This window comes from Ochotona princeps, chromosome 17 (genome assembly GCF_030435755.1).
Source record: "Ochotona princeps isolate mOchPri1 chromosome 17, mOchPri1.hap1, whole genome shotgun sequence".
In the NCBI taxonomy this organism is placed as follows: domain Eukaryota; kingdom Metazoa; phylum Chordata; class Mammalia; order Lagomorpha; family Ochotonidae; genus Ochotona; species Ochotona princeps.
This window is the reverse complement of record NC_080848.1, coordinates 46,784,262-46,797,192: the sequence shown is the minus strand read 5'-3', so window position 1 is coordinate 46,797,192 and position 12,931 is coordinate 46,784,262. Positions and strand designations below refer to the sequence as shown.

Sequence of the window (12,931 nt, the reverse complement as noted above, 5' to 3'; positions counted from 1 at the left end):
ATTCTCAGTTTCGCTGGAGAGCCGGCTGGTCTCTCCTGCAGCAGGAACCCAGTGAACCACTGATCTGTTCACCAGCTCTAGCATTTACTTCTCCTAGACGTCAGAATACGAAGAGCAGGAAGTTCATTATGAGCCACAAGTTTACTACAATCACAGATCTTTGTCCACACGGGATAGTGCAAAATACGGAACTGTGCAGGTATCAAAAGAACCGTGTGACAGCATGCCTCACCTCTCCCACCCCCACAGCAGCCAGGACCTGCCTCAGCCCACAGTCCGCATCTGATCATCTTAGCAGGTAATCAAATACAGAATTAGGAATAAGCACTTAATTTTATTGTATTCTCAACAGTGTGTTTTGGATACTACAAAACTTTTTTGGACACTTTTTTTTTTTTTTGGTTCTACACATTAGATTTTGTTTCTCCAGTCTAGATTTGTCTTTCGCCAAAGTTCAAGAAAAGGCAAATTCAAACTAAGTGTTCTCATTATCTCTCAACAAAGGACAAAGTTAAGAAGGGGCCTGTGCTGTGGCACAGCTAGCAAGTTAAGCCATCACCTGAGGTGCTGGCATCCCACATGGGTGCCCATCTGAGTAACAGCTGCTCCATTTTTGATCCAGCTCCCTATTAATGTGGCTGGGAGAGTAATGTGCCTCCTCTCTGTATATATGACTTCCCAACAGGATGTTCCAAGTGGTTGGTCCCCATGCTTATATGGGAGATCCAGAAGAGGCTCCTAGCTTCTGGCCAGAGGTGGGCCAGGTCAACATAGACATTTGGAGAGTGAACCAGCGCACGGAAGATCTCTCTGTGGCTCTGCCTCTGCCTCTCAAATAAATCACAAATCTTAAAAAAAAAAAAAAAAAAAAAAAAAAAGGCCAGGTTAAACTAAGACTATTACTCACATTAGAAAAAAGTAAAAAAACATAAATAAATAAAAACAAATTCATCAGGGCCTGGCGCAGTACCCTAGCAGCTAAAGTCCTCGCCTTGAACGCACCGTCGGGATCCCATATGGGTGCCGGTTCTACTCTCAACACCCCTGCGTCCCATCCAGCTCCCTGCTTGTGGCCTGGGAAAGCGGTCAAGAACGGCGCAAAGACTTGGGACCCTGCACCTGCATGGGAGACATGGAAGAGGCTCTTGGCTCCTGACTTCAGATCAGTGCAGCTCCAGCAGTTGCAGCCACTTAGGGAATGACCGAGAGGAAGGAAGAGTTTCCTGTCTCTCCTCATCTCTGTATATCTGACTTTTCAATAAAAAATTATAATAAATCTTAAAAAAAAATTCACCAGAAATAGATTAACAGCAGAACTGTTCTTTAGAAGTCTTCTATGATGAATATGTAACTATATATTTAGAAAAAAAGTTACTTTTTAAAGATGCAAAATTCTTTCTCACTGGCTTATCTATTTAATACAGTATCAGTCAAAACACCGAAGACACAGAAGAGGAACTGAGGGGGACTTCAAGCAGCTCCACCTGAGACATTAAGATGGCACTAGAGGAATAAGTCATCATAGGGCAAGAGGGTCATCCTATTTGACAAGATAAGAAAATTCAAAGCTTTAATTAGCACTTAATTAAATACATTCCTATCTAATGACCTCTAATAAAACTGTTTTCACACTTCCAATAAAATACCTGTGAATTTACAACGCAATGATTTAAAAGCAAAACAAACACAAATCTTAACAGGACCCACCGCTAAGACCATAGGGTCAGGTACAGAATCAGGGCGCAACCGACTGATGTTAAAACAGGAAAGAAGAGTGTTGCTAGGAGTGCTCAGTGTAATTTGCTCCTTGAAACAGTGATGACCCCTAAAATCAGGTGAGAAGATGTTTTCGTCCTCTCCTCCTACGAAGCCTCCTACATCCCAGGCCCAGAAAGGAGCCTGGAGGCAGCAAGCACGGGAATACGGGAATACGGGAATACGGCTCCCGCGGCTCCTTCCCCAGCACTACTCGGAAAGATGGCAGGTACCAACACAAGCAACACACATCATAAAACACAATCCTAGACTGATGCAAAAGTCTATTTAAAAAAAAAAAAAGCGAAAGTGAGCATTCATTTGATTTGGACCGGAAAACATCTTTCCAAGCAAAAACAAAGGATTACAAGAAAAAAATGAATAAAGGAAATGATTAACAGATTTCAGTGACATAATGTCAATATCAAGTGTTAGCAAGACTTGGGAGACAAGTGCTCTCATGAACAGCTGGGGAAAATAAATTGGTATGTTTCTGAAAGGCAGTCTAGCTGGATGTGTTGAAACACTTTCAAATGTTTATACTCTTGGATTCATTAACTCAACGTCTAGGAATTTTTCCTAAAGAAATAATCAGAGACATATTTTAAAAATGGTTACAGTATCAAAAAACCAGAATGAACATAAATGTTCACTACAACATATGAGAATACCGCAAAAATTCTGTAGGAAATTTGAATTAAAAGACATTTGGATATAAAAAAATTGTTTTTGAAATAGTTTTTTTGCAACAGGCAATTTCCATGCACTTTTTCAAGTACCGACGTATATGCTCAACCACAGAGGACTGATAAATAAGAAATATGTATATATTTTTAAGATACTATCTGACCTCTAAGACAATGTTTAAAAGAACAGCTAGGGGCCTAGCAAGATAGTGCAGCAGCTAAAGTCCTCGCCTTGAACACAGTGGGATCCCATACGGGTGCCAGTTCTAATCCCTGCTTCCCATCCAGCTCCCTGCTTGTGGCCTGGGAAAGCAGTCAAGGACGGCCCAAATACTTGGGACCCTGCACCCGCATGGGAGACCCAGAAGAAGCTCCTGGCTCCTAGATACGGACTGGCACAGCTCCGGCCTTTGCGGCCACATGCGGAGTGAATCATCGGATGGAAGATCTTCTCTGTCTCTCCTCTTCTCTTTATATCTGACTTTCCATTAAAAATAAAATGCTAAAAAAAAAAAGAAGAGCTAAAGAAAAATATGCTCAGAAAATGTTAAATGTACATGATGACCACATTATTTTAACCTGTCAGATGCACACACACACACGCACATACATCTGAAGAGGCATGAAAACAGTGATTTAGGTTACTCTTTTGTGAGAAAAAATCAGGAGTGACTTTAATGATCTGTGACTGATAGCTAAACGAAAGCATGCCAAGTGATAGACCTGGTTAACGTGTACTCAGCATCCAGGACTCCGTTGTCTTACCACTTCCTCAAGGTTCTTCCTCACCACCCCCACATCCTACAGTGGGCGTCTCTCCTCTGCCCTGAACCAGCCTCTGGGCATAGATACAACGACACTCCCTAGACCTGCATCAATACGATCCTATTTGATTCACTACAGCTTAACTATCTAACTAACATCATAACTTGGAAATCTGGGTGTTCCCCTTTCTGTGTTTCCAATGCTCTTCTCTCTGGAATTTAACAGGCCTTCAGGCTAGAATGCTGGACTCATGAGTGACGCTGCGCGAACACATGATTCTCTTAGTTCTACAGACTCTTAAGGAGAGAAATGTTTCTACAGATGAGCAAATAGCAACAGCGGTATCCATTCTTACCTTGGCCAGTAAGCTTGAAACGTGCTTGATTTCAGCATTGGCCTTTAGTAACTCTTGTCTGAGATCAGTGCAAGATAGTTCCAGCTGATCTTTCTCGGCTCGGGCCACTTTCAGCAGTTCCTGGATTTCACAGCTCTCTGCCTTCTGCCCGGGGGTACTGGTGGCTACAGTTTTTTGCTTCTCGCTCTCCAGATGAGCCTTCAAAGACCCATTCTCCACCTTCAACTCTTCCAAGGACACTCTGCATTCTTCCAGAGTTTTCGCCATCACGCTGTTGTTACGCCGCTCCACTTCGAGGACCCCGTTCAGCTTTTCGTTCTCGTCCTTGAGGCGCTTGATGGTTTCCAGAGCCCCCAGGTTCTCCTCCTCCACCTTGCGCAGGCTGCAGGTGAGCTGCTGCTGGATGCTGAGCAGCTTCTCCCTCTCGAAGCGGCCCTGCTCCAGGATGTCCGTGCACTTCTGCTCCAGCTCCAGCAGCTTTCCCTCCTGAGCGCTGGGCTCTTCCTTCTTCACTCGCTCTTGTAAGAGATTGAGGAGTTTCTCATTCTCCTGGCTCAGCTGCTCCGCTCTCTCCCGATGCTGCTGGAAGGATGTCTCCAGCAGAGTCTTCTCATCCACCAGCTTCTCGTTCTCAGCTGTCAGTTCCTGCACCATCTGCTGCTGATCCGACAGTTCTTGCAGGGTGGCCTGCAGCTCTTCCGCGGTGCTGTGGTGGTTTTCTTCCATCTTCTGGATCTTCTCTGTGAGGGAGGCCAGGGAGAGCTCGCTGGCATTGTTGGGGGAACTGCTAGTGGTGGGGCACTTGGAGCTCTTGAAGGGGTTGCTGCTGGAGGACAGGGGTCGGGAGGGGATATCAGCCGGAATATGCTCAAAGTCAGAGGCATCTGGCGACAGGGAGGCCTTGGTGACGTCGCTGCTGGAAGACCCCGACGTCCGTAACGCATTTTCATGGGAGCTTTTTTTATACTCCTCGATGTCACTCGACAGCTCCTGTCCTGTTGGGCTTCCGAAGCTTGACTCTTGAGTTAGGGATGTCGGGCAGCTGCTGTCGCCAGTGTGACTTACTGTCCCTTCTGAGTTTGGAGACTGCTCCAGGTAGGTCAGTCTCTCCTTTAAGGCTCGATTTTCTTCCTCTAGAAAGGCTAGTTCTTTCTGAAAGTCCTTGTTCTTCTCCTCGAGGGCTCTGATCAGAGGTTCTGGGGCCCCTGTGGGGACCAGGGTTACAGCGACACCAGGGTCTGACACACCAGCTCCTTCGGGGCTCAGCGCCCTTTTCTCTGTGTATTTCTTGAGTTCACTTCGCAGCCTGTTGATTTCACTATCTTTGGCTTTGGCTTCCGCCAGAAGTTCTCGAACTTGAGACTCAAGCACTGCCTTCTCCCCACTTTCATTCTCTTGCTTGGGTTTTGTGGAAGTAGTCCTCAGGTACTTGGCAGGAGTAGGGTTGCTGGGAGAAGTTGGACTGGACACTGATTTCTTGGGATTGGAGGGACCACGTGGCACAGACCTCTCTCTTGAAGTTGTCACCGAAAGTTCCCGGGGGGCCGGAATGCCTGTCCGTTTCGTTGTTGTACTAGTCCCTGAAGACAGAAGAAGGAAAAAATGTAAAACAAACAAAGTAATAAAACAAGCAATTTTATAATTTCCAAATGACTTCAAATGTGATTGCCATCCTTCATCGAGTTCTTCCTCCTCTGGATATTTGGGTTTTTGCTTCTCTCCAATTGGGGTTCCTGTCCTGTTTTTCCATACCCCTATACTATTGGAATAAGCCGGCTCAAAGCCTGAGAAACCAAGAATAATCCCACCCCCAGACACAGCTGCTGGTTCAAGGCATGGGCACACTACAAGGTCGAGATCAAAGGGCAAACTGATAAAAGTATCAGTGGACATCAGCAAGAAATCCTGTGAATGTGGGCATGACCACTTCATTCTCAAAGAGGAAGGTAAAGAATGGAGACAGCAGAGCAGAAACAAAGGAACTCAACCTTTACGTCACTGAAAACCAAATCAATGCCTGAAGCTCAGGAGAGAGAAGGAAACTCAACTTCAATCGCATTGTTGAGTTGTTAAACTAAATCAGTGTCTGAAACATGATTAATTGTTGCTGGTCTTCCAGTCACACAAACCAGTGAACCCTCTCCACGGGACAGGCATTTGGTACAGCAGTGAAGCTGCCTCTTGGGCTGCCTGAATCCCATCCCAGAGTGCTTGTGCTTCCGATCTGGATTCACTTACAATCCCAGCTTTCTGCTATTCCAGAACCAGCGAGGCGACAGGTGATGGCTCAAGCAGTTGCATCCCTGCCACCCTGACAGACCTGGACTGAGTTCTAGGTTCCTGTTTTCAGCCCAGCCCCATCTTCTGCAGGCATGGAGGGAGCAGACCTAAATGAGAGCTTTTCCTGTCTCTCTAAATTTCAAATAATTCAATAAACAATAAACTTAAAATTCCTTTTCATGCTCATGTCCTGAGAAAGCAGTAGAGGATGGCCCAAGGCTTTGGGACCTGCTACTCAGGTGGGAGACCTGGAAGAAGCTTCTGGCTCCCAGCTTTGGACCAGCCCAGCTCCAGCCTTTGCAGCCTTTTGGGGAGTGAACTAGCAGATGGAAGATCTGTCTTTCCTTCCCTCTCTGTAACTCTGACTTTCAAGTAAAATAAATCTTTAAAAAACTATATTCTTCATATATGTCATGTAGAGGTGAATCTTCTAGAATCTGCAATTTAATACATCTGATAGCATGGCAACTGAAAATATAAATCCATTGTGCTTTTCTCAAACATGTATTAAAAATCATCATCAACATATTTTTGAGTATGAATTGGATGAGGAAATCAAAAGTGATAACAATGCTGATGGTTATCAGATCTTACTGAATGAAACTTGGCTTTTTTAATCACTTTTTTAAAATATCACTTATTTGGGCCCAGCGCAATGGCTCATTTGGCTAATCCTCGACCTCCAAGCACTGGGATTCCATTTGGGTGTCACTTCATGTCCCAGCTGCTTTACTTCCCATCCAGCTCCCTGCTTGTGGCCTGGGAAAGCAGTCGAGGACGGCCCAGAGCCTTGGGACCCTGCACCCATGTGGGAGTGAATCAGCAGATAGAAGATCTTCCTCTCCATCTCTTCTCCTCTCTGTAAATCTGCCTTTTGAATAAAAATCGAATAAATCTTTTAAAAAATACACACAGAAAATGAGTATATGAAAAGAAGTTCCATATCTTACATCATATTAGTAAACCACAGGATACCACTACACACCTATTAGAATGTTGAAAATCTAAAACATCCAAAACAGCAAATGTTGATGCTGATGAAGACGGGCAGCAGAAAGAACTTGTATTCATTGCTGGGGGGAATACAAAACAGCACAACTATTCTGAAAGACAGTTTTATGGTTTCCGACAAAACTCAGGCTATTGGTACCACAAGATCCAGCAATCACGTTCCTTGGTTTTTCAAGCTTTATTTATAAAACTTGGAAAGAGGTAAGACATCCTTCAGTCGGTAGGTGAATGGATAACTAAACGGTAGTACTTCTAGACAATGGAACATTATTCAGCCCTTAAAAGAAAACACAAGATAGCAAGCTAGGAAAAGACAGAGAAGAACCTTAAACGTACATCCCTAAGTGACAGAAACTCATCTAAAAAGGCTACACAGAATCCTAGGTTTATGATGTTTTGGAATAAGCAAAAATGATCAGGCTTGCCAGGGACCAGAGCTGGGGAGTAAACAGGCAGTGCCCAGAGGGATTTTCTGTCAGTGAAAATACTCTATATCATACTCCAAGGAACTACACAGCCATGGCAGATAACCACACATCCACACACATTCCCTGACTGTAACAAATGTACCACAGGGCCAGCGGGAGGGCCGGGGCAGTGGTGACACTGGGGAAGGCAGGAAGTATGGGAGATAATACTTTGTTGCTGGTTTTGCTGTGCTTAATAAATTGCTCTAAAATGTGTGTGTGTGTGTGTGTGTGTGTGTGTGTGTGTGCATGTATTAATAAAAGGCCAGACAGGCATAATGAAACAGCTACCCTTGAGAGGCAGAGCAAGAAATGGGAAGGGGAGGGTAACAGCAGTGTTCCCTTTCATAATAAGCTCCTCGTCCCAGTTCCTATTTTTTTAACCTGTACATAAATACAGTGCGAAAGCAGGCAATCAACAATACGTTGGTTTTATAGACAGCACTGATCCTTTGGACTTAGAACAAATGAGATAACAGAAAAAAAAATCTGAGGTCATTGTCATTCAGCAAGCAGACACACTGCGCGAAGGAACTAAACCTTAGTTCCAGCTATCAGTTTTTGCAGCCCCACCCCTGACTGTAGTAGAAAGGATTTTTTTTGGGGGGGGTGAGGGTTGGGAATTAACTAGACAGTGAGTAAGAGACCTCTGCTTCATCGTCAAGAGCCTGGGCTGGGTCAGGTCAAGGCTGTAGGTGACAGGGACCCCAAGCACTTGAGCCATAGTCTGAAGCCCCTAAAGGTATACCTTAGCAGAAAGCTGGACCCGAGCACAGCGGGGAGGCGGTTACAGGATGAGGGGTTCTCAAGTGCCCACCCCAAAAAGGGCTTTTTCCACAACTAGCTTGCCCTTGGGGTCCGGTGGAGTGCTTTTCCAGATTCCTATGTATCTCACATCAAAGCAAATATTAGTGTCAGCAATTGGAGATGTTTTCGGTAAAAAAAAAAAAAACAAACAAACAAACAAAAAAAAACAAAAAAACCAAATATTTTTGTATATACATATTTTGCAGAATAAAAAATGAATTTTGCTCACAACTTGCTGAGCAATTCGGCTCAGAATTGAAAACACTTGGAAACCCATCCCCTCTTCTTCCCAAATGCTTGCCCTGTACCACAGCCACTGTGCACAGTGCTTCAGATCAAGGCAGATAATGAAACTTCTGAACAAAAGACCCCTAACACTCAGAACGGTGCTCCGGAGGGACTGCAGGGGAGTGGACACAGTGATCGCTCTGTGCTGGGGTTACAAGCAAGACATGGCAGGACACAAAGCCACACTGTTGAGGAGAAGAGATAGTGGTATGGGCTGACCAGCTTCTTACAGGCGGCCACACAACTGACCACAGTTAGTTACCCCCAGGAGAGGCCAAAACGCAAAACGGCTCTGGAAGGGCATCTCCTGTAGAGTTGTGCAAAAAGAGCAGGGCGGGCCAGGACGCCTCCTTTCCGCTCAAAGTGCACTGGACAGAGGAGTACCTGGTCCCAGAATTCTCCCTGCATTAACCTCCCTGCCCAATTGTTTGGGCCAAAGGAGATCTTGCTGCCTAAATGGAGAATCTGGCACCTTCAAATAGAAATCTCCCAGGAGCCTGGGAAAATAAAGCTGTGGTCTCCCAGGCAGCACAGAAGGGACTAAGGGTTAGAGCGTGTTAGTGAATGGGAGAGACCTGCCTCTCTGTGCGCAGCCCTGCTTTTCAGGAGAGACGGGAAAAGCTCAACCTGTAGGTTTGTGAGGCTCGCTGTAAAACCAGAATGACCCAGACTAGATCACAACTGAACTCTTGACCTCCTAGAATGTACAGAGTTGGCTCAGCTGGAGCTCTGTCTCAGACAGCAACAAGAAACATCCAGGTTTCACCATCATAAGATGGGAAATTCATCTGAATTTCAACAGGAGAAACTGAGGGAATCAGGTGGACTGAATAAGCTAAGTCCCACTCACAAGTACTTTCCTTTGTATAGGAAGTGAAAACAACACTTTACATTCGCACAGGGCTCTGGTTTTCATAACATTTCTATGTAAATGCATCTGAAGCTTATCTCTGAAAAAAGTCGGTCATCAAAAAGAATTATCATCCTTTTGCAGGTCAGCAAACTATGAGTATGAAAGGACTTCCATAGGCCCAAGGGTCACAGAAGAAGTAAATCTGACATCTAAAGAAATACCGTATCACACTGTTTCAGAACTGGAAGAAACACAGAAATCTCATGGCCAAATTTCCCCTCACCAAGTCAAGCCAATATTGTCCTATGTCTTAACTGAATATTTTCAGAAAAAGAGAACGCAGCATTAGATAGCCCTTTACACTGCTAATCCCCTAAAAGAGTTGGGACAATTCTTCTTTGTATAGAGCTGAATTCTATTTTCATTAGCACAGCACACACTGGTTCCAGTTCTGACACAATCTGGAACCACAAAGAACAAATTGCCTCTTCCACATGACATTTGAGTATCTGAGGGCAGCTTTGTTTTCCCTTAGTCTTCTATTCTTCATTCAAAACACTCCCTTTTCTGTCCCCTTCCCCTCAGACCTCACAGGACCTGGGGTCCATTAATTGCATAACCTCCTTGGAGATCTTTCACCCAAGGTTCCTCTGAAGTGGTTCTCAGAATCCCCAAAACGCTGCAGATAATGGTTACTGTGAGTGAGGAGTGCGGCAGAAAACCCAACTCAAAACTGTAACAATACAGAGAAGCATCTGGCCTCTGCAACTTGAGGTCTAGGGTCAGGTGGAGCAGATCTGGCCCAGCAGGAAGATGTTATCAGGGTTAACTTCTCTCCACTCCTTTTTCTGCCAAAAGTCACCTCTGTCAATATGCTGCCTGCCTTTACGAGGGACTGATGGATCAAACAGCTTCAGGCCTCAGATCTGCACATCATCAACTGTGGTGGCAAAAAAACAAACATTAACTCTCCTGTAAACCACACCAAACACCTTCCTTCCATTTCACTCTGAGTGAGTCACTGCCATCTTTGGCTCACTGGGCCACGCTTCCACACACCACAAGTGGGGAAACAGTGAATTAATCTAAGAATCCCTCACCTTTCTTGTCATGATAACAGACTGCCATGATGACAGGAAGGCACTGTGACGCAGTGTGACACTGCTATATAAGATCACGCATACACAGGCACTGTGATTCCGCAACCATCCATCTGATAAGCAAGCGGGTTGCTGAGTGACTGGAGGGCAGTTAGTGTATACGAACACATTTTCTGGAAAAGTGTGATTCATATCCCAGGCAGGACAGGGCAGGACAGGACGACATTTCCTCATGATCCCTGGAATGCTACACAATTTCAAACTTACTTCAGATTACTTCTAGAGCTTGCCATTTACTATTTTTGGGCTATAGCTGACCAAGGTAAATAAAACCACAGAAAGTAAAATCAGGGAATATGCTATGTAACAAAATAGGTAAAAACAAACAGGCTTTAGATTCTAAGCAGGATTAGGCAACAATTTCAAATGAAAAGTATATAACTTTTTGCAAGTATGTGCATAAAAATATATTATGCATTGTTAAATTTAAAAAAAAAACAGTAAACCAAGTTTTAAGACTGTTATGATATCAGGCCAACACTTCTGGATGCAGTGAGCCACTGGGGCTGGCTTGGGAAAGGCTCTTCCAACCAGAACGAAGGCTCTTTCACCCTCTCTATGATACTGTGCACTCAAATTCCAGCTAGCAGAGCTTCCTAACAAGCTCCCCCACACACTCATAGCTTCACATGACCGTTATTTCCACATGATTTTGTGGGTGGATGGGAAATTCGGGAAGAGCCATGCTTTGAAGTGGCTGCAGCACAACTCCAGCTGGGCTGCCCGTCCCACAGGCCCAGCTCCAGGCATCGGGTGGGACTCGAACGGGTCATTCATCACAGCACTACGTGGTGGCCTTCTCCAGCGTGATGGGCTCCCAACAGCTGGGCCTATCAGAGAATGGCTGGTGCTCCTGCAAACAGGAGGAATGTGCACAAGTTTCATAGCCCAGCCTCAGCAGTAACAGTCACCTCCCCTGCTCATTCTACAGCTGAGGTGAGCCCAGGTCTGCCCAGATTCAAGATGTAGCTTTCCTGACACAGGAAGTGGGGAAGTGGTGAGATCATATAGAAGAGCATGTGGGATGGGGGATACAGTCATTATCTGTCTCTGGGAAATATCATTCTGTCACAGCTTAGGAGGCCAACAAAACAGATCTTCATCTTAAAAAAAAATCCAATATGTGCCCCTTTTTCTCATACAGACATTTGCATTATTAGTCTAGATACAGAAGCCTATGTGAATTATACTGACAGCTGGCCAATTCTACAGTAAGACAGCCAAAAAGTGCACTTGATGGTCAACTTGGGAGTCCGGGTATTTCCCTTTTTGAGGTAGCTGGTTCCATTTATTCACTTTAGTGCATGATGAAGAAATATTTTCTTGCTTCACTACATTCTTCAAAATCAAACTCTACATAAAATGGATGGGAATTATTCAGATTTTGCTAAGCACACAAGACAACATCCTTTCTTTTACCACTGACGTAAGCCTGCCGTGGGGAAGACTTTATGTACGTTAACTCATTCAACACCCTGTACAGTAAGAACTGTTTTGCCAAGGAAGAAACTGAGGCCCCCCTGGGGCAGATAACTTGCCCAAGGTTATATTAGTTGAGCCACGGAATGTGGGATCTAAAGTTCCTCTCCGTAATCACCAAACCCTCCCACCCTAGCAGGTACCATAATATATGCTCCTTCTCAAAGCAAAACAATCAAAATCCCCTGCCCACCTGGGATAATCACTTTGACAGCTTTAAATGAATGAGTTCTTCAACATGAACACATATACGTTTTTTGTTTATTACTTGTTTATTTGCAGGGCAGCAGCTTGGGATCACAGCACACACCTTTATAACTTAAAGCTGCAAACAGTCCTTTTGAAATCATAGCCTTCCAAGGAAGTGAAAACATCTAACTTGGCCTTTTTAACAACAAAAATTTTACAAAAATGATGTACTACAATTTGTTCAAATAATAGCTACTAAGGAGGATCCAGAATGTTGCTAGTTTTCATGCATTATCAAAAAAGCACTTCAATCAGCAAACTTTTCCTAATATGCACAATATAGATTTTCTGGTGCTTTTACTTCTAGAGGACAGAATCTTCAAAATGAGCACATAATTTTCAATCCTAACATCCATTGCCAGAATGCCTTCCAAAAAGCCGACAGCTCATTCACAAACTAGCAGCAACATACGGGAGTACATATTGAACATTTCTTATCTTGGAGTTGGGGAGGGGGTTGGAAGCTTTCCTCAAAAAGTTTCTGACTCTGGCACATTTCAATTAAGGATTTCTTCCATTAGTGAAGCTCGAGCTGTAAAGTTTATACAAAAATATTTCAAAATCCAAAATATTCAGAAATAAACTTTTACTTTGTTTCTCTATGTCCTTGCTAGTACTGGAGGGTTTTTGTTTTTTTTTAAGATTCATTTACTTTTATTGCAAAGTCAGATATATAGCGAGAGGAGGATGATTTACTCTCCAAGTGACTGCAACGGTTGGAGCTGAGCCAATCCAAAGCCAGGAGCCAGAAGCCTCTTCCAGGTCTCCCACGCAGG

The 12,931-nt window shown here is 44.3% G+C and overlaps 1 protein-coding gene across 8 annotated transcripts in view; it reads right to left on the bottom strand.

Annotated features, from left to right (window-relative positions):
• The window catches only part of SPECC1 (sperm antigen with calponin homology and coiled-coil domains 1), a 299,800-nt gene that overhangs the window by 110,804 nt on the left and 176,065 nt on the right, over nt 1-12,931 (bottom strand). For all 8 annotated transcript variants that reach the window (XM_058676531.1, XM_058676529.1, XM_058676530.1 and 5 more), the window contains one exon: nt 3,562-5,141. In XM_058676531.1, coding sequence (XP_058532514.1) covers nt 3,562-5,141 — 1,580 coding nt within the window. The remainder of the gene's footprint in view (nt 1-3,561; nt 5,142-12,931) is intronic.